Raw genomic sequence first — 24,876 nt, forward strand, 5'->3', positions numbered from 1 at the left:
CGATACTGAGAAAAATATTACATCTTATCTTATTAAAATGCTGGCCTAAAACAGTTGTTCAAATTTATACAAATGAGACATACACGCAAATCAAAATTACAATTTAAAAAACAGCATGACTTGATTTAGATAAATTGTGATTTTCTTAGGAACAGGGCTGTTGTATTTTATATTCCCTTTCATTTATGGATCACTGATTTGCTTTTCTGTGGTTCCTTGATGACTGCACTCTCCCCTAGGGCATTTAGAAAGGTCAAGGATGGGCAGATGCATGTTGACTGAAAGTGTAACTTGTGCTATACCTTGGAGAGCAGTGTTGTTAAATGTTCTGTAAATCAGACATAGCTTTGTATTGCAACTAATTTTCTTATTCAAAATACAAATAATCTCATGAGAAGTACCGATTTATTGATTTATTTCTTTTTGTTTCACAAACATACATTTACCCATTGCCTTGTAAGGTTGTGCTCAAATGTAATTCTATAGGTGTGACTCTGGAATACTCAAAACTCCTGGCAATATGAAGGAAGTTATACCACTTGGTATCACTCTGCAGCTTTCTCCTGTGTACCCAAAGTAGAATCAGTATTATTATTCCTCTGAAATTCAACTCCCACAACTTTTCACATCAAAAATGTCTATTAAAACATTTTTACACAATTAGGCCTAAATCATGTTATACTAGCAGCAGCCTCCTGCACCTCCTATTTGATTGCATCAAGAGGCTGTGTCATGCCCCTGACCCATCCCATCTGGATTTGTTTAAGTACATTCTGTAATTGTCACACATCCATGAAAGTGCTGAAGGGCATGTTTCTCATAATGTGTCCCCATTGTTAAGCAATGTGTGACTGTATTTATTTATTGCACTTTCATAGCAAAAAGGCAAGAAATAGTTTTAATCCCTGCTTTTCAAAACAAGTGTCATTTGTTACCTTCCCCATAAGATAGTTCACTAAATTTTCAGTAGGTGGCAGTAGGATTCTGCTTCTACAGGTTCATGATTATTTTCTAGTAATATTATTTTCCAGTAAGTGTATATGTTCTGAGATATTCTGAGCTATGCTCTAATCTTCCCGTTTCTCTAAAATAAGTATCTTTGAATAGAATTTTCATATTTCCAGCTAGGAATATATGCAGAGAAGATGAATGGCTAATACATCAATACATGTCTATATCTCCTATTCTATAGCTGAACACACTACAATTGTAATTCAGCTGAAGTAGAAGATGATTACGTCTCCATATAATTGACTAAATGTTATTTTATGACCATAGACTATTGAGTTTCACTTATCTTTAATATCCTTGAATTTTGAACATTTTGGGCCTTTCTGAACTTTTGGGTACATGTCACAAAATTCACTTCCTTTTTAGAATAAAGAGCTACTATACTAAAGTAGCAGTAATTACAGGATTTTCATTTTTTTAAAAAATCTGTATTCTTCTTAGATGATATCACAGCTCATGATTTTCTCTGGAATAGACAATACAGTAGTAAAATGTATGTCTAGCAGTCAGAGAAATGCAAATCAAAACCACCCTAAGATACCATCTCACTCCAGTAAAATTGGCAGCCATTATGAAGTCAAACAACAATAAGTGCTGGCGAGGATGTGGGGAAAAGGGTACACTTGTACATTGCTGGTGGGACTGCAAATTGGTGCGGCCAATTTGGAAAGCAGTATGGAGATTTCTTGGAAATCTGGGAATGGAACCACCATTTGACCCAGCTATTCCCCTTCTTGGTCTATTCCTTAAAGACCTAAAAAGAGCATACTACAGGGACACTGCTACATCGATGTTCATAGCAGCACAATTCACAATAGCTAGACTGTGGAACCAACCTAGATGCCCTTCAATAGGATAAAATGGATTAAAAAAAATGTGGCATTTATATACAATGGAGTATTACTCTGCATTAAAAAAATGACAAAATCATGGAATTTGCAGGGAAATGGATGGCATTAGAGCAGATTATGCTAAGTGAAGCTAGCCAATCCCTAAAAAACAAATGCCAAATGTCTTCTTTGATATAAGGAGAGCAACTAAGAACAGAGTAGAGAGGAAGAGCATGAGAAGAAGATTAACATTAAACAGGGATAAGAGGTGGGAGGGAAAGGGAGAGAGAAGGGTAATTGCATGGAAATGGAAGGAGACCCTCATTGTTATACAAAATTATATACAAGAGGACGTGAGGGGAAAGGGAAAAAACAAGGGGGAGAAATGAATTACAGTAGATGGGGTAGAGAGAGAAGATGGAAGGGGAGGGGAGGAGAGGGGAGGGGAGGGGAGGAGAGGGGAGGGAAGGGGGGATAGTAAAGGATAGGAAAGGCAGCAGAACACATCAGACATTAGTATGGCAATATGTAAAACAGTGGATGTGTAACCGATGTGATTCTGCAATTTGTATACAGGGTAAAAATGGGAGTTCATAACCCACTTGAATCAAATGTGTGAAATATGATATGTCAAGAACTATGTAATGTTTTGAACAACCAACAATAAAAATTAAAAAATAAATAAATAAAATAAAATAAAATGACTACCTATATGCCAGACACTGTGCTAAATAAATTGTCTCATTTTTTTTGCCTTCACAACTGTACATTATTAATATTATCATCTTCATTTTGCAGATAGGGAACTTGAGGCAGAAAAAGTTTAAATAACTTGCCCAAAATTATGTAGGTATCTAATTCCCCAACCCACACTCTTTTTGATGCCCAAGGTTTAAAGTATATGACCCTTTTTATTTTCCCTATTTCCTTCACCTACTGGTTGGCCAAATGAAAATGAAATGCCCTTTTTTTAACTAGAGCTCTTAGTCATTTCCTGTGTGGAACATGCTGTTGATGCTAAGGACACCAAATATTTGGGAAAGGAATAGGAGAGAGGGAAAGGTAACTTGTTTTTCTTCCACAAATCAAAAAGAATATCCTGTTCCTAAGTCCTTGAGTATATGATTAATTAACTATAAGATTAGGTGGTGAACATAATTTGTTTTATCTTAATTTAAGTCATAACATAATTTATTTTATCTTAATTTAAGTCATAACATATGATGATAATACAACTAACAGTGTTCAAATGACTACTGGGCTAGAGAACTTTTCAAATGTGTCTTCTCATTCTAAAGTTCTAAGATATTTATCATGCAGAACTCTTTTAAGACATTCTATCCAGTCTACTTAGTAACTTAAGAACTTTTTTTACACGCTAGCTGCAGTATTACCTATTAGCAAATTTTAATGACAGATAAAGATACTGCTGAGAACATGTTGATCCTCCAAAAAAACACCTGGCTAATTATACAGTTATGAACTGCCATTCATTAGGGAATAATTTCAGACAGCATGATTCATTGTCTACAGTGAAAAGCAAAGGACAGTTCTGTTTGGTAGCACCTAATTCAGTGCCAAGAATATGTAAATATTTAATCTCTTCATCTGTAGAGAGTAAACGATGTACCCTAGAGGCATGAACTTTTTCAGAAATCTCTGGACCTCACTAAATGTACTGAAGCAAGAATTCTAAATGACTCCATCCTTGTCTGAAATTTAACTTAAGCGTCTAGAATCTCCCAGCATTTGCATAGGAACAAGTCTCACTTGAGAGAAGAGGACTCAGAGGTCTTGATTATCTCATAATGTAAATAGTGCATAAATTTTCAAATGTGGCATCGTGTAGGGGCAAGAATATTTGAGACTTATTGTATTCCCTTTGCTTTCCAAATGAAATATCATAGATAATGATATCTAACCCAGGAGTGATCAGTTTTGGGGATTTTTTGTGGAATATTTACTCATGTGTTTCCAATATATAGAGAAGATTATTTCCTCACTGTTGATGTCTTGTTCTAGCTTTAGTTTTCTAGGAGCAAATTTGAATGTGAAGAGTGAATGGGAAACTTTGTTCTGATTTAAAGGTAGAGATTTGACCTAATTAAATATTTAGTTAATAGAAATGGAGATAGAAAGAAGTAGAATGGAGATAGAACTAGAGGGGAATCAAGTTTTGACACAGGCCAGCCTGTTGAGATAATTAAGGCAAGGATCGATGCAAAAGTTGTAAGTGTGTGGTGTCAGCCTTCTCATTGCTTGGTTTTGGAATCACTAGATGCCTGTTATACTCTGTCTTTCTAGAGTAGCATTAGGGATAAAACCCAGGAAAGACTATAAGTTGGGTTTTTGGTTAGCACAGCAGTTCCATCTAAGAAGAAACTGTTCCTCAATGCTCCTACTTCACCTGGCATACCCATATCTTTCCTTATCCTAGGTCATTATTATATGCTCATTCTTTGATTTTTCAGAAATGAAAAGTACCAAAATTGTCTCCACCACCAATAACACTAAAAGATTCAATTTTGTGTTTTGACAGTTACTATAGCCAGCAGTGTAAAAGCAGGCCCAGCATCCCATGAGAATTTAGCCCCACAACCCTCCTTTGAGAACTTAGTCATGGCTTTGGCCTCAGAAGTAGTATTTAGGTGGAATGCTTTTAATTTCTAATTTGAGTTTCACTACATCACTTTTGTCATTAACTTCCACATATGTGCCTTCTATTAGCTGGAGTGAATTTCTCCGAAATTCCACAGCAGAATGATCAGAATTATTTCTATCTGGATTTCCACAAAGAAAACAGAGCCAGCTAACTGGCTGGGTCTCAGGCTTAAGAAGTCAGCTAGAATAGGATGTACTTTTGGAGGCAACCCAAAGTAGAATGTGCCAGTATTTCAAGTCCTAGCCAGTTTCCTGAGAGTGGATGCCAGAGTGAACAGATTAAACTCAAAGTTCAAGATATGAGAACCAAAATCAAGAATTAAATGAAACCCGATTGAAGGGAGAACTGTCAGAAACAATTGAGGGTGGTCTAAGTAGAACAATTTCCAACAGTACTATTGGTTATCCATGGTTAGCAGAGATAGGTACGTAATATATTAACACTGACAATTTCAAACCATTCAGTTTAAGTTTGAGATGCTAGACAAACTCTTGAGAGGGATGGGAGGGAGTATGAGGAGAGGTGGGAGAGTTATAGGTTATTAGACTTCGATCTCTTGAGTGCTCTGATTATTACATTATTAATATTATAAATGGTTATTAATATAATATTTAGATGCTATTTATAAATATATAAAACACCCTGCCCTTCCCCATTGTTACCTTACTTTATTCCAAGACAGAGGCAGAATAGGGAAATGTATATACTTAACTTCATTAATGGAGAGTAAATCTTCAAGGATTTATTTTTTGGAGGAAAATCAACAGCTGTACCTAAAGGACTATACCACAAGATGGTGCTCACACATTAAAGTCATGCTGGTTGGTTTTCAATCAGTTTTCTTTAATTGTCTAAATTTTATAATCTAAAACATGAGATGTAATTTATGTATTTATTTTTGCATCTTTTATTACATGTTTTCTTAGCATTAAAATATAGTATACTTTGAATTTAAGGTGATTAATATTCTTTTTTAAAATAGTAAAACCAATAATTCCATTTTTTTTGTTTTGTTCTAAAAATCTTTTGCTATATACTTTTTGAGATGTGGAATCAAAATATGTACTTTTATATGCTCAATTTTTCTTTCATTTTCTTTAAATTCAAGACAGTGCAGCATAAACTAGCAGAATTAAAAACACACATATGTGTAACCAGATCTTTTGTGGACAGCTGTCTGAAGCTACATGAAACGAAACATCTGGATTCTGCCTCTGCTTCTATGGCGAAATATTGGTATGCATGCTGCAGTAATTAAAATGTGGTGCTTGCTCAGACTGTTATGGAATTTTGCCATTAAACTCAGCCTTGAGGGTATTAAGGAAGAAGGCTGTATAAATGAAAAATAGCAGTAGGAATCAACTTTTAAAACTGCTGAAACTTCCCATTAGGCCTATTTCTAATATGCTAAAAATTACTCAAGTTGTTAATTTATAACTTTCTATTCAAAATAAAGTATTAAGAGACTGAAGTAGAATGACTAAGATTACTTCATTCAAGTAATGTCAAATTATCTGACAAGTGACATACAGTGAGGCTGCAAGAGAAAAGCAAAACTTAGGAGTCTTGGAATTGATTCTCAGTTCTTCCATTTGGTAATTTTAACTAAGTTAATTTCACTTGGGATAGCTTCTTGTTATTTGCAAAATAAAATCCAGGATTTTTATAAAATATCTTTTTTAAATGCCTTTATAAAATGTCTTTTTCCTCCAAAGATGTCACTTCCTACCTGAAGATCACAATTCTGAATTTTAATAACTGTGAAATAAGTTTTTTAGGGTTTTGACTTTTCAGAAATAAACTGGGGATAAAAGTGAAAAACTAAAGGGTAGACTAGTAAAGTACATTTAAAGTACCTGAATAGGATTTTTCTGTTTCGGTTATTTTTCATATCTTAAAAAGAAGTATTGAATTATTAACTAATCAAAAGTTGTACATGTTTTATTAAAATGAAAGGGAAAAAAGTTTTACATTTAGAAAGATTTATAAGAATTTAAGATTAACAGTGATGTTAAAGATGAGTTAATTGAAAAACAACCCCTGTCAAGGCTTTTGTGTATGTTAAGATGCAAGAATATGGCTGGGGTTGTGGCTCAGAGGTAGAATGCTCACCTAGCATGTGCAAGGCCATGGGTTCGATTTTCAGCACCACATAAAAATAAATAAATAAAATAAAGGTATTATGTCCAACTACAACTAAAAAATAAATATTAAAAAAGATGCAAGAATATATAATCTAAATTAGATTGTAGAAGTGAATTTGGTTTCCTCTTTTTGAAAATATTCTCACAGCTCATTAGTCCCAAAGCAGACTAGAAAAAATTCTTGTCATTCATTAACATGGGTTCAGTTTAGTCATAAATAGAATAGGGGAAGTATGTAGAATAGTGCCTTATATAATGATTCCTTAATAATAAAATTGTTGAATTGAAAAATGTGGTATTACTAGGAACTTACACTTTTAGGGAGACTTTTACATTTATAACAAGTTCCGTGACTAGAGGGAAAAGTAAAAAAATTTTAGTTACTTTTGGGAAAATAGAAATTTGCATAGGTGTTGACCTTGGTCTTTGAATCCAGCAGGTATTTAACATTGAAGCAGAAAGAGCAAGTTATTATAGCCCAGCCAATATTTCCATTAAAATATTTGCCAAATAAAAAAATTGAATCACAAATATTATTGCCCCAAGAGATTTGTCTGTTAATCATTATATTGTTAATGTATTTCTTAGGAACACAATCACCTGTCCTATGGCTTGAGTTAAAAATTATTCTAAATAGTAAAATGTATCTATGTTTAACTTTACTTTGTATTTCCCACTATTGAAAAATAAGCAGGAACAAATTTTAAATAGCTTACATTTTTGTTTTAAGAGACATAAAATTCCTACCGGTTATCTGATGGATTTTTATGATAGTTAAAATTGTTACTGGGTAGACTCAGTAGTAGTAGCTCTCTCTCACCTAGCATGCTTGAGGCTCTGTGTTCCATCCTCAGCCATGTGCAACAAACAAAATTGTTGTGGTAAGATCAGAAAATACTTTTTCCCAAGTTTTTCATATTCATTTTTTTCTCTCTTCCTCTCTCACCTTCTTCTCTACCTCCAGAAATAAAAATCCCCAAATAATTTTTTTTGGGGGGGTGGTATGGAGATAGAATTCAGGGGCATTGACTAATGAGCCACATCCCCAACCCTGTTTCACATTTGATTTAGAGACTGAGTTGCTTAGCACCTCAAAGTTGCTGAGGCTGGCTTTGAACTCAAGATCCTTCTGCCTCAGCCTCCCGAGCTGTTGGGATTACAATTGTGCCCCACCACGCCTGCTCCCAAATAATTTTTTAATGTTTCCTTTAAAACATTAAATGTACTTTTCTAGTCTACCTTTTTAGTTTTTCACTTTTATCCCCAGTTTATTTCTGAAAAGTCAGAACCCTAAAAATCTTATTTCACAGTTATTAAAATTCAGAATTGTGATCTTCAGGGAGGAAGGGACGTTTTTGGAGGAAAAAGAGATTTTATAAAGGCAAAGAAAACTAGATAATTGAATAATGTAGATCATACAGAGCATCTGCATGGATCAGACTGAATTCAAGTCTTTACTATATCCTTTTAAGCCAAAAAATAGCCAAAACCTAATAATATGAGTTTTCCACATTTGTTTCTAACCTCAATAAAAACCCAGCCAGAAATAAAATTGTGGGTTGTATTTTTTATGTGAAAATTCTCTTTATTTCCTGTATAATTTTTATCCTCTGTTCTGCTTGTCTGATGTTTCCATTTGAATTGCTTGAATAAGTGAGTGCATTTAAACAATCATAAATAATTCATTTCCTGATTATAAAGCACCTCATGGAAATCCCCTTCAAACATTTCTGTTTTTATGTCGGTCATCTAGGGCATCTGACTTACAAAACAGCGTTGCTTATGAATGTGTACAGCTCCATGGAGGCTGGGGATACATGTGGGAGTACCCAATTGCAAAGTGAGTACATTTGCTCTGTTATTCTCCTCTTAATCACATGAATGAAAGAAAATTTTACTGTACTATTTGTACATAAAGTATAGAGGGAAAGAAAGTATGAAATCTTGGCATTTTTCAACTATCTAGGGAGATGTTCACTCAAATGGAAGCAGCTTTCTTTTATTGACTCACCATTAGGATCTTGATATTTTTAAAGAAAGTGAAGAGGTTAATATACTGAAACTTGATACTTGTCTTTGAAGGAAATCTATTACTTTTTAATTTATTTTAATTTGTTGTGCATCCATCGTGCTGGGGATCAAACCTTGCCCATGCCAGACAAGCATTCTACCACTGAGCTACACTCCCTGCTGCTTTTAAAAATCAAACAAATGCAGTACAAATAATTAACTTCCATACTGAAAGGATCTAAGATGTCATATTTTAGTCAGGTGTGGCAGCACACACCTGTAATCACAGCAACTTGGAAGTTGAGGCAGGAAGATCACAAGTTCAAGGCCAGCCTCAGTGATTTAAGGAGACCCCTCCTCAAAATAAAGTCTGGGGATGTAATGCAGTGGTACATTTAACCTGGGTTAAATCCCAGTACAAAAAAAAAAAAAAAGATGTAATACCTTAATTAGTTGATTATTTATTTTGCTCTGAAAAATAAACCAAATGTATTTGACTTTTTTACAGATTGAATTTTTACCTTTTTAAATTAAAGGAGATAATATATGTTTTTATTGTATTACACATGACTACTCTTAGCTTGAGACAGTATCATTTGTAAGTAGGCAGTATTTTATTCCAGATTTTTTCCCTCTATCTCCATAATTTCTTTTCTTCATCCTGTGGTCTTCTACCTCTCATTACACTTCTCATTATACTAGAAAATGTATTTTTCCTCTTATTAATGGTATTTTCAGTTCATAAAATTTTTCCAAGGAAGTTTTTGGTATACATAGAAAGGTCCAATATAGTTATGAATATGAGAATAAGAATGCTTTGGGCTTCTAAAAATTTTTTCTAATTTTTATCTGAAGGGGGAAATTATCAAACTGGTATTCAATCTGTCAGCCTAATGTTTTTTAATTTATCGTTTTGACAAGTATACTTGGAAACATTTGATATGCCTAGAATCATTACTGAGGAAAGGAAACATTTTATTAAGTTTCATTAAGTTAAGAACAGAAGCTTCAGCCTAGATAATGATTTGCTGATTTTCTCTAGTCATTGGGCAGTTCAGAAAGCTTTGATTACTAAGTATATATAATTTATAACTATTTATGGGAATTTAGCAACAACCAGAGGTTGGTTTTATTTTTTTGTCCTTGAGAATACAGGTGTAAAGTAGCTAACTTATTTCTCTTTCTCTTTTTTTTAAATCTTGGATTTTGGTATATTCTTTCACAGAACTTCTTCAAATATGCCTTAATGAAAAACGGATTTAAAAAAATATATCTGTGTATAATCATGAAATCAGAAATAAGCTTTGAGTTATGCTAGTACAAACTTAATCATCATTGGAATTTTTACTGTATATTTTTGTGTTTTACTCACATTATCCATCTATCTTAATTCATAATATTCAGAATGCTTAGAAAGTAAAATAATACTAGATGTTTATATATTTCTGCTTAACTGTGTTGTTACAACTGATGCTGGGAATGTAGACATGGAGTGGTTCAGTGTTTGTGTAGTTCAAGTTCTTAGAAACCCATATAAGGGGGACAGGAGTTAGCCATCTCTGGTTTAAGATTAGGATGTATAAACCAGGGTGGTGCATACTTGAGTATCAGCAACTCAGGAGGCTGAGGGAAGAGGATCACAATCAGAGTTCATTCATTCAAGTCAGTAGCAAGAAAAACTGTAGTTTGATGTCCTTTTTAAAATCCCTGATTTTAACTTAAAAGACATTTCCTTAAGAAATAATAATTACCCTTCTTGGCCAGTTTATTAGTTCAGAGTGTCTATATATCTAGATTGCTATGTTTTTTCCCCAAAGACATAGGGAATCCTAATATCCCCTAATATAAAAAAAAAAAATCCTGTTAGATCTGTTAGGCAACATATTAATATAGTATACAGGCTTCAGTTTAAGAAAAGAATATCCCACTTGTGTTTCTTTGTCCCCCAGATTAAGCTACATTATTTGTGTGTATATGTGTATGTGTGTGTGTGCACACACATACACATATACACACAAATAATGTAGCTTAATATATATATATATGAATGACTGAGTGTTGGTTTCACAGATAAAAGAAGTGGGGTTTTTTTCCCTTGTTATTTGTTTTGTTGCTGTCATTGTTTTTAATAACTAGTTTTCAGCATGTGGGTTTGTTTCAGTCTTATTCATTAGGCTTGGGTCCATGAGAAGTGAGGTTTAAGCTTGGGCAAGTGTTTGAAGATTTCTTTGTCAGGCTAGGAAAGAGCAGCCTAAGATGGAGAGCCTGGTTGCAGTATGGTTAAACATTTCTTCTGCTGCCTTTCTCTGTTAATTTTAGTTGATGACTAAATTAATTAGTAACCTATAAAAGGTATACTGATCTCTGTTGTTACATACTCTGTTGGAACTTCTTTCGTGTGAAAAAAAAAAAAAAAAAAACAACACAATGCCTAACTCAGTTCAAAAGTGCTGAAAAGCATTGGGAGTGTTGAAGTAGGCTAAAATGCCCGGAAGGTCCTTGAAATGCAAGTGTTTGATTTTGTGGGGAAACCCAAAGCTTGTCCAGAAAAAAATGCATTTGAAAACATAAATGTCTCTAACTTTTAAAACTTTTACTAGAAAGTACTGAGATTGTAAAATTCCTTTGTAATGTGGTAAGTCACATCAGTATTTGCTGAGTGCCTACTTGTTTACAAGGTAATATGAATATAGAACAGCACAAGTCCAACATTGGTCATGCTCCTAGAGAAATGCAGATTGATTGATTGATTGATTTTTTTTTTTTGTAGTTGTAGATGAATAACACACCTTTATTTTATTTGCTTATTTTTATGATGTACTAAGAATTGAACCCTGTGTGCCTCACACATGCTAGGCAGGTGTTCTGCTACTGAGCTACAACTCCAGCCCAAGAAATTCAGATTTAATTTGTCTTAAAAATTAAATAATTTTAAAAAATATAGATTTTATATATGAGAAAAAAATGCCTTTCAATGTCTACTAGGAAAGTTCAGAGCTCAACAACTAGCCCCACCTGGACCAATGACAGTATTGTGACATAATGAAAAAGATATTTGCCATAGAGGCAGGATACCTCATTCTCAATCCAGTCTGCCAATTTTCTGTTATGTGACCACTAAATGGTAACCACTAATTAGTAAATGTATTAAATTCTCTGAATCTCACTTACCTTACCTATAACACAATAATGTTTATCTCCCTAAGCCCAGAACCAAGAGGTTAAATTGAAATGAGAAAAGGTAAAAATAGCTATACACTGGCATGGTAGCTATCATGGCCATCAAAAGTGAACTCCTGACTGTGTGTATCACAGTCTCACAGTAGACTCAGACACTTAGTACTTGAACTCCACACATCTGTGACTGTTAATCATTTCCAAAAAATAAGTTCCTTGTTATCTTTGTGGTAAGTAATATTTTCTAGAGCATCAATTATATTCCCAGTGGTGCTGGGAAAGTAATTTCTCAGTTTTTGTCTTTATAAGCAGTGGGTTTCAATTTCCTAGAGAAACATTAAAAATAACAACAAATTAAGATATTCTATGCAATTCTAAATTTAAAACAGACTTTTCAGAATGCTATTATGTATGTATTGAATTTTACAAAACTAAATCAGATGAAACATAAATTTACTTTGAATTTATAATCTCATAAAGCAAACTAAAACAAAGCTACATAAATTATCAATATCTTAGTAGTTGTTTAATTTTTTATTTCTTTATTTTATTTTTATGTGGTTCTGAGGATAGAACCCATGCCTCATACATGCCAGGTGATCCCTCTACCTTTGAGCCTCAACCCCAGCCTTCTTAGTAGGTTTTTTAATATGCCAATTTAGTATGAATACTGTACCAAAAAAGCATGAATAATTGCTATTGCTTAGATTTCACTAAATGAATAATATTTTCCTGGCAAAATGAAATTTAGAGTTTCTAATATATTTTATTTACATAAATTCAACCATCTTCTAATTTATCCAGAGCTTATGTGGATGCCCGTGTTCAGCCAATCTATGGTGGTACCAATGAAATAATGAGGGAGCTGATTGCAAGAGATATCGTCAGTGACAAGTAGACATCTGCCCACATCCTGGAATCCTATTACAGCTAATCTGGTTTTATATCTACTCAAGATAAAATGAAACCTGGAAGGAGGGGAAATGCTAAATATGTTTTTTATGTGCCTTCTGTGTAGAGAAAGAAATCAAATATAAATACAACATTAACAGTGGAAGGAGAAATATCTGAATCCAAAGAGTAAAATTCTCCTGTGAAGGTTTTACTTTTAAGTTTTTATATTGTTAAAGGTCAAAAATTTTTCTGACTCTAGAAGCCTTAATGTTTCATTTATCTCTACAATTTTTAAAAGCATAAATTGCTAAAATCCCTAAAATTGAGGCAGAATTAATTTATATATGATATACTACTTTAAAAGCATTAATATTACTTCACAGTACATGGACTTTTAAAGGGAAAAATAAATCTAACTTAGGCTATGAAGATATTTCAGCTACCTTTTGCTGCAGATTCCCTGGAATATTGGTTCCTACCATGCTGCCATCAAGTTCTTTTTAAGCAACCCTTCTTGGAAACAGATCATCACATTGTACCCTATAAATATGTCCAGTCATTGTGTATCAATTGAAAATAAAGTGAAACTTTAAAAAGAAAACAAACTTTGTGTAGAATGAATGTCTCTTGGAAAGCCCTTAGTGAGGAGCTGCTCTGGTTAAAGCAGGAAGCCCTCCTACCTCCTGCCTTGACATTCCTGGGACTCACCTGAAGGCTGTTGCCTAACCGGGACCACAGAATGCTCTTAGTTCTCTTATCTACTGATGCCTGGACTTTCAGTAGACTTCCATTTCAGTTTATAATAGGACACAGACTTCATCATATTTACATTTCAAGATACTGGTAAGTATCAAAACAGTAGCTTTTATTTTGTAAGAATATAATTTATTGATTGATTTAACAAATACTTTGTATCTTCTATAAACTAGGCTGTTAAAAATATAACAGCAAACAAACTGGTAGTAATAAATCATACAGGAAAGAAAAGAAACAAGACTATCAAATTATATTAATTATAATAAAAGAAAGTTAGCATTAAAAGTAAAGTAAGGAAATCACACTTGATTCGAGAGTTAAAAGTAACTTATAAAAATTAAACCATTAATTTGTAAACTGCTAACATCATTTCAGTAATTGTTCTTTGCATATACTGGTGAATCAGTGAATAAAACAGTTTTTAAAAGTAAATAGATGTACTCTTGTTCAACTTAAAAAACTTAAAAGTTATATTACCATTACAGTGGGATAGAGCAGAGAGAAGAGATAGATTTCTTCAAAGTATACAGCTTTGATTTTTCTTTTCAGCAGATGTTCACTAACCATGTTAGGTTCTTTCTCATATGCATTAATTATCATGCAAAGTGGGTTAAAATAAGTTTTTATTAAATGTTACATTATATGAAGTTTTTACCTCCTTCTTAGGATCAGTAAATGATAAAAGGATTTGACTAGACCTTACCCCCACCCCCATCCCCACCACAGTCCCTTTTTTTTCCATTCCCAATCTTATGGAAACTAGATTTTAGGAATATATCATCTGTAAATAAAATAGAAGAGAAAAAGCCTGTAGAGGTGGACATATCTGGGCTTGAATGATGACTCTACTATTTAGGATCCATTCATTGGACCTTGGACAACTTCTTAGCATTTCTTCAGGTGCAAATTATAAAAACTCCATTCAAGCCATTATAAGGAAAATACTTGAGTAATGTGGTTTAAAAGGATTACAGACTAGTCACAACAGTTCAAATGTTAGGTGTAGTGGCTAGGGTTTCAAGGGCCTGATTCTAGAGCTTAGAACTGTCTGCAATTTCCCTAAATCCACTTCTTTCTAGTTTTCTTTGCAAATTGGTCTAAAGGACACTGAAGAAGATCTTCATTATGAGATGTTGGACTATTCTATCCCTGCATCCTTTAGCACAATGTCATTATAAGTTAGGGGAGAAATGTACTATGATTGACAGCCTCATCAGGAGTTCAGGGGCAGGGGTGCTGAGAGCCATAGCCAAGTAGGAATGACGCATGGCATTTTGGTTTGAAAGGTGACCCTGCTCAGGGATTAGGGTGGCTCCAGGTTTAGGGTGGATCTTGCTGGGAATAGGGCAGCTCCAGGTTTAGGGTGGATCCTGCTGGGAATAGAGCGCCTCCAGGATTAGGGCATATCCTGCTGCCTCAGACACCTGCTTCTTTAGAGTTCCTGTTGAGTTCTCATGGGGTTCTGAGAGTATTGGTACGCAGAGCCCAGTGGAGTGAGTGTATTTTCCCAGAATGTGCGTGAAGAGTGTCTGTGAGAGTTCGGGAATAAAGAGTTGCTGTTTGAATCTATAAGGCATTGTGGTGGCTCAGTTATTTTGTGCCCAGCCAGACTGCGGCACAGGGGAAGCAATTACTAAAGCAGAGGATGTAATTATCAAAAGAAAGGGAACAAAAAAGTCTGCCAAGCAGACCTAAATAATCTTTCCTTCCTTCCTTCTCTCTCTCCCTCTCTTACACAGTTATTATAAGTTCTATTTATTCTTATATATCACAAAATGAATGGATATCCAATTATGTTTTCTAAAAGTAATCTGAGATTTTTTTCTTTCTTTTAAATTGTTAGTTTTCTTTACCTTACCACCTTCAGTCTTGTATACCCTCAAAAGAAGCATGTGTTGAATCATGGACTTAAAAACTAAAAGAAGTGCTGGGTCGGTGGCACAGGCCTGTAATCCCAGTGGCTCTAGAGGCTGAGGCAGGAGGATCTTGTGTTCAAAGCCAGCCTCAGCAAAAGCAAGGCACTAAGCAACTCAGTGAGACCCTGTCTCTAAATAAAATACAAAATAGGGATGGGAATGTGGCTCAGTGGTCAAATGCCCCTGAGTTCCATCCCTGGCACACTGCCCCCCCACCAAAAAAAAAAAAAAAAAAACTACAAAAATAAAAGGAGGAATTCAGAATATACTTTTTAACTTTTCATTTGATTTTCATTTCTTAAATAGCTAATCTTTGTGTATTGCTTGTGTGGTTGTCCCCTCAGGAGAAAATTTTATCATCTACATCTCGTGCTGTGATGAGGAATCAAGAAACAGTAAATAATAATAATGTTCAAAAGAACAGGCTGGATTGACACAGCAAGATAGCAAACTATGTAAATGTTAATGAGAATTTAAAAGCCTAGTCATTGGGGTTTTGGCTGAGAATTTAGGATCATAATTTTCACTTTAAAATTATTATTGCCCTTTATTTCTTTGATGCTGTCATTGAAGAATGCCTTGACTTGTTATTTTAAATTCTAACTCTGCAAATCTTTCTAATCTAGTAATTTTAGTTGTTTATTGCTCAAAGTATAAGATTTCTAGGAGACTTTTCATGTCAGTATTATTTTTGGCACACATAGCATTTGTTTATTTGGACCAGCATTGGAAAGATCTGATGTTGTGATTGAAACCAACTGTAAGCCTGTGTCAGCCACTTTACAATAAATGTTGAAAATAAGTTGTATTCTATTTTTTAAAACCTTATTTTCAAGAAAAAGTTATGGGAAAAATTCCAAACATATTGAAAATTATAGTATAATATAGTGAACCTCTAACCTCCTCCCACCCCCTTTTTCTCAAGTATTTTGAAACAATTCCCAGGCTTGATACTGTTCATTACACATGTGTTTCAAAATATGTATCTAACTGATCGATATTTTTTACATACACCAGGCTATTATCATATTTCAAAGATTTAAATTTAACATATAATGCCAAGTTCACATTAAATTTTCCTTGGGTTGTATAAAAGCTTTTTTCTCTGTGGTTAATTTGTTCAAATCAAGAAAAATCTAAAGAAGGTCCACAAATTGCATTTGGTAGTATTGTCTCCCAAATCTAATCTTCCCTTTTTTCCTTCTCTCTTTTAAATTTTCAAAAAACAGATCACATATTTTTTTCCATTTTTGGTATACACACAGTAAAGGTTTTTTGTTGTTGTTGTTGTTTTGTATTATTCTTAGAATTCTAGCATGTATAGGTTTCTGCAGCAATAACCAAAATCAGGATGCAGAACAGTTATATCACCCCAGAAAATTCCCTTTATAGTCACACCTTCCCACACTTTAACCCCTGACACCAACCAATCTAAACTTTGGTATTATAGTTTTGAGTTGGTAATATAAATGGAATCATGCAGTAGGTTACATTTTGTAAATATCTTCTTTCTCTTAGAAAAATGCACTTAAGATTTACCCATTTTGTATGAATCAATAGCTTGGTGCTAAGTGGTATTCCACTGTATGGATGTACCACAGTTTGTTAATTTAATCACCTGCTTAAGGAAATTTCGGTTAAAGTCAAATCTTAACATCTTGCCAAGGTTAAATATCTAGGAGGGGAACTGTTGGGTCACATGGTAAATAAATGTTTAACTTAGAAGAAAGTGCCCAGCTGTTTTTCCAGAATGTCTCTATCACTTTGCCTCCCTGCCATCAGAGTTTCTGTTACTTGTAATCTTCTCCAGCATTTGTATTTTTATTTTAACCATTCTGAAAGGTATGTAGTGATATCTCATGGTTTTAATTTGCATTTCCCTAAAGTCTAATGATGTTGAACAGCTTTTCATGTGCTTACCTTTCACATGTATCCATTTGTGAATTGTCTGTTCAGGTCTTTTGTCCATTTTATAAAACATTGGGCTGCATATTTTCTTAACATTGAACTTTGGGAGTTCTTTATATACTCTGATACTTTCAAGTGCATGACTAAGCCAGACTGACAGATTGATCTAGTTAAAAGGAAAACAAAAACCATTGGGGCCTGTATTTTTACTTTTCAACATAAAATTCCTATATTATATTTATACTTATGTATTGAATTGTAAAGCCATTGTAAATTATGTTGATTTTGAATTATGGCTAATAGTTACTGCCAAGATAATTGTTGTTTCTTGATTTTGTATCCTGTATTTTTCTGAATGTACATATCAATTCTAGGAGTTACTTTAGACCCTTTGGTATAGTCTAGATAGATAATGTCATCCATGAATAGGAACAGTTTTCTTTCTACATAACCTGTATGTCTTTCATTTCTTTTTTCTCTTTTTATGTGCCCACCCATTTTGTTTTGGTTTTATTGTACAGATTAGAACTTCCACTACAAGTTGAACAGGAATGATGAGAATGAACATTTTTGTTCCTGATCTTAACAGGAAGATGTTGGAGGCCTTTTTTTCCCCCACATTATATGTTATTTTTTTTTTAAAGAGAGAGTGAGAGAGAGAGAGAGAGAGAATTTTAATATTTATTTTTTAGTTCTCAGCGGACACACATCTTTGTTTGTATGTGGTGCTATGGATCGAACCCGGGCCGCACGCATGCCAGGCGAGCGCGCTACCGCTTGAGCCACATCCCCAGTCCAATTATATGTTATTTTTTAAGACTTTTGCTTTTTTTTTCAATGGTAGCCCTTAATCAGGTTGAGGAGGTTCTATTCTAGTCCTAATTTGATGTGAATTTTAAACATTAATGGATACTGAGTCTGTCAAATACTTTTTTCTACATCGTGTAGTTTTTCTCTTTTGACCTATTAGTATACCAGATGTCATAGTCTGTTCTTGCTGGTATAACAAAATGTCACAAACTGGGTAATTTATAAATAATAGAAATTCATTTCTCCTAGTTCTGGAGTCTGGTAAGTCTAAGATCAAGGTGCTGGAAGGTTCAGTATCTGGTAAAGAACGAGTCTGTGATTCTAAGAGGTGCCTTGAAAGCTGTGTCCTCAGGATGAACAGTGTTCTCTCATGGCAGAATGGCAGAAGAACAAAATGGAGCTATCTAGTCCCTCCATACCTTTGTAAAGGCACTAATCCCATCACAAGGAAGGGTAGAGCCCTTATATTTCCTAAAAGTTTTACCTCTTAATACTGTTGCATTGGGGAATAATTTCAACTTGAATTTGGGGAAAGAAAACATTCAAATCAGAGCTCTGGAGTATATTCCTTGACATTTAAGTATTAAACCAAATTTGCATCCTTGGTATTAGCCCCATGTAGTCATTATTTTTTGTCTTCTTTATATATTATTTGGATTGATTTGATAATAGTTTATTGAGAATTTATGTGTGGGTTCTTAAGGAACATGAAATTATAATTTTCTTGAACTTTCTTTTCTTGTACTGACTGGTTTTATCAGGGTAACACTTACTTTATAGAGTGTGTTGAGGATTATTTTCCATATAGTTGATTTGTTGGGTGGAAAACAAGAAAAAAAATGGTCATTTATTTTGTAAAATGTTCACCATTATTGATTTGCCTTATTGATCTCTCATGGTGGTTTCTATTTATGCTTCTACTCTCCATGTTTCCAGTAAAATGATAGATCTAAAGGCTTAATTAGATTTAGACTCAATATTTTTGCCCAGATAACTTAATAAGCAGTACAGTGAATATTATATTACATCAGATTATGAGACACATATCTAGTTCTCTCACTTTTAGTGAATCTGAAATTTATCAGTGGATCTCAGGATTTGTGTGATACCTCCTTCAAATTTCCTATCAAGATATTACCTAACAGTTTAACATTCATCAATAATTATTGACAAGATATATTATTTCATTAGGAGTTGCAGAAGATGCTTTTCTTATTTTTTTTTACTCACTATACATTTACTAACTTTCATCAAATTTTTGGTTAGTCTGTATGTCCATTCAGCCACATTGAATCAGAAGCTGAGATGAGACACAGAAGTCTCAAGGTTTTTTGAAAGGTAGTACCTGTGAAAGTTGAACAGGGAAGGAAATCATATTAAGCAAGGCAAATAGGACCTCTGTCATGAAGTTTTCTTGATAGTGTTGCCTGGCCCAGTGGAAAGTTGTAAAGATGGCTCATTTCAGCCCCTCAGTGGGCAGAAATAGCCAGCTATTGGTTCCTGTCAAATACTTTTTTGTGCTTGGTCATTGCCCTAGGACTATCTAGGAGATGGTGACCTTGGCTTACAAGTTAATGTTTTCTCATACAAGAAACAGAAAACCCAAATCAAATTTGCTTAAACATTGAAAGAAAGACTCACAAAACTGGAAAGTTCAAAGATAGGGCAGATTCAAAGATGGTTGGCTGAGCAGCTTAACTTTGTTACCAATTATTCACTTTATCAGATGCTCTTTACTCCTCCATTCTGTCCTTTATAGTATAGGCCTAATTCTGAAACTGACCCCTCTAATGGTCATAATATGGGCTTTATTTTTTTGTATGTGGGGTGAGAATGCCCTTCTTCCCAGTATTTTGGGTATAAGCACTGAAATTCACAAGGGACTGGTTTTGGTCCTATGCCTATCTCTGATCTAGTGATTTTTTTCTAGGGAAATAGAGTATATGAATTTACTTGAGCCTCTTAGGGTCCTCTTTGGGACATGGAGATGAGATAAGATTCACTCAAAGCATTTGAGCTGAGTGGAGGGTTAGATACCAGCAGGAAAATGTTAGGAAAGAGAAATTATACGAATAGAAACCAAATAGCAATAACAAATACCTACTATAGCAACTACAAACTATATTTTGGTTGTTGGGATCAGGACTGTATTGTCATATGTAGTCTCATTTGTTGAAGACCATTTAAAGTTTTTTTGACATGATTTTATAATAGAAAGTCTTGATACCTATGTATAAGTCTCCTTTCTGCCTATGTAAGTACATCATTTCCTGGTACCCTTGTAATTGGGAAGAGTAATGAGACTGGCCATTGCCAATGGGTTGTGGAAGGAAGTGAGGTTTGTGTCTTATCCCGTGGAAGCAATTGTAGAGGTACTATGGAGGTGACATAAGATATGCATATGATGGAGTATAGATCCAACATATGGAAGAACGTTGTTCTGGAATGTTGCCTGAACCTGCAGCAGACTGTTTGAGGTAGAAATAAAATTTTTTGTGCATTAATTCACTGATTTGGGGGCTGTTACTGTATCATAACCTGGCCCATTATTACTGGTATAACTTTTCATGTACTATCATACATGGTACATAATCAAGGAAATATAACTGTTATTATACAGTTATCCCTCAGTATGCATGGGGGATTAATTTCAGGACCCACACAGATACCAAAATCTACAGATATTATGTGGCATAGTTTTTGCATATAGACTATGTACATTCTCCTGTATACTTTAAATTATCTCTATATTACTAAGAATGCATAATACATTTTAAATACTACATTTATAGTTGTATACTGTACTGCTTAAAGAATAACAAGAAAAAGTGTGCATGTTCAGGGCAAATGCAGTTTCTCTCCTTTTTCCTTTGGGAATTTGTATGTTCCTTGAATCCCAGGATGCTGAACCCACAGAGCACTAACTGTATGTATAACACATTCAATGAGCGTAAGAAATTGTCATGATGTTCATATTTCATATGAAGTGAATGACTATCTTAGATACACTTCAATTTTAGTGATTTCTGACCAGTACTTCAGGATATGCGTGTTTAAAGACCTATGAGATTAATGTTGTGAAAACAATACTTTCATCATTTCATTTGTGTAAAACCTTTAATTATTCCATTATTACTTACCAAATATAAGCTTTACATTCTTTAGTTAACCTTGCATCATAGTCTTTCATATTTTGTTCCAAATGTAGTTTTCCAGATTTGTGCACCATTGTTCTTTTTTATTACATCAATATGTTTGGCTTTCTTGACACATATGGGCATAGCCACAGAACCTGAAAAAGGGTCTATGGAACCAAAAATATCTTCTTAGCTTTTTTTGTGTGTGGGGTGGTGGTGGTGTTTATTTGTTTGTTTTTGTTTTTGACCCTCTCTCCTCCTAAACCTTGTTACATCTAGCTGACTCTGGTTTCAGACATTTTGCTTGGAAACAGGTGTACAGCATTGTCTAACCAAGATCTATTTTTCCTTTCTTCCAAACTAATGATTCTTATATTATTGGAGGTGATAATGTATTTGGTTTTGCCTGCATTTCCTAGTCTCCCTTGAAATGACATATATCCACATGAGAAACTTGTAGAATAGTTAAGAGGACTTCAGGAGAGACCCCTTAAAGGCTTTGTTGACTTCTGCTCTTTTTCCTGCTTGATGCCTGGGAAGGGATAATGATGGATGGAGATCTAGTAGCCATGTAGGGCTGTGAGATTACTTTGAGAATAGAATTTGGATAGAAGAGAATAATAGAAAGGAGCCCAGGTTCCTGATGACTTTGTGCTGTCATTGTATCAGCTCTGGGATGCTTACCTCTAGAGTTCTTTTACTGGGGCTGGGGATGTGACTTAGTGATACTAATACTTGCCTAGCATGCATGAGGCCCTGTGTTCAATGTCAGCATGACCAAAAAATAGAATATTTTTAGTGCATTTCATTGATATCTTAAGATATGACACTATTTACATATTATTAAGATAAACAAAAACAACTGCCTATCAACTCATACAGTGCTTTATTATTGCATGAACTACGGGTCATTCTTACTTCAGAAATGTTAAAACGTCATAAAATGTCATAAAAGTGAGAATTAAATTACAAGAGAATTTATTTTTTTAAACCATTGTTATTTTGGGTTTCTTATACACGACACACAGCCTAACAGAACAGTATTCTAACAATAAACTAGCTTTTAATTTTTCTGTATACATTTTGGATAGAAACTTCTTGAGGTTTCCAAATCTACCTTCATTTATCAAGGAGACCTCGCTTTAAAAATCAACTTTATTGAAGTAGGATCCACATATAATAACATGTACTAAAATATAGGTTTTGATAAGTATTGACAAATGCATGTACCTATTTGACTTCCACCATTGTCAAGGTGCAAAATATTTTTATTATCTCTCAAACCAATCCCAGCCAATTCTCCTCAGCCATACCTTAAGAACTGCTGATCTGTTTTCTATCATTACAGTTTAGATTTGTCTTTCTAGAGTCTTTTATAAATGGGATCATACAATATTTACATTCTTTTAAGTTTGGTTTCTTTCATTTCGCATCCTGTTTAAGACTGATCTCTGTTGTTTTATATCTCAATAGTCTGTTTCTTTTTGGAATATATGGATATTCCACAATTTACACTTTCACAGATGATGGATCTTGAGAGTTGTCTCTTGTTATGTCTTTTGTGAATAAGGTGCTGTGGCTACTTTATGCACAGAGTCATGTTTTTATTCATTTATAGTTATATGACAGTTCTGTCCTCCTTTGTACCTAGGCCTGATTAAAAGAATCCTAAAACTATTGCTACTTACCCCTACCTCTTTTCTGCTTGTCTATAAATACTGGCTAAAGCTAAATCTATCCTGAGAAGGAATTACCTCTTTTAGCTCTACTGATTCTCCTAATCCACTTTCTAAACCTGATCATAAAAACAAAGAAATATACTAGAATATGACCATGAAATACAGTTATCCTGATCACAGAAATATAGAAATATAAATAGTACAAGCTCCTAAAAGTAGCTTTCTATTCTCTGAGAGGTAGTGGGGAAAGAACTCTTGCTTTGGAGTCAGTCAGATCTGTCTTTAATTCCAAGATTGGCCATTTATTAGTGAAACTATCTGGGTATACTATCTTCACTGAAGTTCATTTTTTTTCCACCTGGAAAATGAATATAACACTGCAGAATGTGAGAATTAAGGAATTCGTTCTTTCAAACTGTATTTGTAGAGAATTCTGTTTTACGCTCTGGGGAAACAGCAAAAGGTTAACCTTGTGGAGCTTATTTAAATCCTAGAGTATGGAAAAAACAAGTAAAAATCAAAATCTGTTATGTCAGATGGTGATAAAGAGCTATGGAGAAAAAGCAGGAAGGATAGAAAGGTTGTATTTGTAACCCCTTCTTGGCTGAGTTGCTTGAAACCAGTGATTGATCTTTCTCCCCTATCTCTAGCATTTATCACAGTGTCAACTGTATAAGTGCTGCACCAATGTTTCCTGAAGGAAACGAGTGACTGAATAAAGTTGAGAAGTTTATCTCATGAAATCACTGTAATACTGCTTAGCTGGACACTTTCACATATTTCCAGACAGGTACTAATTATGTCAGCAGGAATGATGCCCTTCTGTTCTCCTTGTTCTTAATGGATCTTTCTTATCACTGTTAAATTTTCTTGGAAATCAGAATTATTTTAATGTAGCTTCTAAATAATAATATAACCTCACTTTAAAAAAATATATACTTTTTTTCAGGCTCTTGCTGAGTTACTGAATTTGACAAATGATTTAATATGACAATTTTTATAACAAGGAGTTTTGATATTCTAGTGTCTGGAAAACTGACATGCATTATAGTTCACATCTTAAAATCATGCTTTACAGCAGTATTTGGAGTCAATATACAGTATGCTTAATATGTAGTTAAATTGTATAAAAAGAAGCCCACAAAACCCAGTAGTGGAGCCATCTCATATAAAATATAGCAGGATTTACAAATGATTGGGTTTTTTCTTCCTTGTGTTTTTCAACATATTTACATATATTCTTTTGTTAATCATTCCCCATTCTTATTAAAGTATCATAAATTGAATATAAAGGAGTAGGAAAATTTTTCATATTGTTACCTTGATAGATTTAAGACATGCAGAATTTGATAGACTAGAATAGAAAAGAATTAACCCAGAGTATTGGAAACAACCTCCCTCTTGTGGTGTTTGATGAACAAATTAGATAATATATGCAATTTTTATACAATTTAACTACATATTAAGCACACTGTATATTTACAAATCATTATTTGTATTATTGTAAAGCGTCCTACCTGTGTCTCCAGGAGGGTGGGACTTTGTTTCACTGATACAGTTCCATTACCCATGACAAAATATGTGTGTTCAACAAACATTTGGTGAATATATAAATATTTTGTTTGGGTAATGAATAATTATTTCACAGAAGAAAATTGTACCATCAAATGAATTTGAGGTTCTACAATTCCCGCAGGATAAATCTGAATTCCTGTCTTTCAAGATTAAACCAATCTGGGGCTAGGGTCATAGCTCAGTGGTAAAGCTCTTAACTCATAAATGTGAGGCACTGAGTTCAATCCTCAGTACCACATAAAAATGAATAAAGGTATGTGTCCATCTACAACTAATAAAAATTAAAAAAAAAAAACCCGAATCTAGTTGGCAGTGTTCTTTTCTACCCCAATAACGTGAAAAATATTACCTTCGTTCAAGCTACTCA

At 33.9% G+C, this 24,876-nt stretch overlaps 1 protein-coding gene across 1 annotated transcript in view; it reads left to right on the forward strand.

Annotated features, from left to right (window-relative positions):
• The window catches only part of Acadl (acyl-CoA dehydrogenase long chain), a 30,731-nt gene extending 17,398 nt beyond the window's left edge, over window positions 1-13,333 (forward strand). The window contains exons 9-11 of the mRNA XM_076866048.2: window positions 5,612-5,739; window positions 8,401-8,487; window positions 12,639-13,333. Coding sequence (XP_076722163.1) covers window positions 5,612-5,739; window positions 8,401-8,487; window positions 12,639-12,732 — 309 coding nt within the window. The 3' untranslated portion in view covers window positions 12,733-13,333. The remainder of the gene's footprint in view (window positions 1-5,611; window positions 5,740-8,400; window positions 8,488-12,638) is intronic.
• The last annotated feature ends 11,543 nt before the right edge of the window (window positions 13,334-24,876 follow it).

The sequence above is a fragment of the Callospermophilus lateralis genome, chromosome 9, assembly GCF_048772815.1.
Source record: "Callospermophilus lateralis isolate mCalLat2 chromosome 9, mCalLat2.hap1, whole genome shotgun sequence".
Classification (NCBI taxonomy): Eukaryota; Metazoa; Chordata; class Mammalia; order Rodentia; family Sciuridae; genus Callospermophilus; species Callospermophilus lateralis.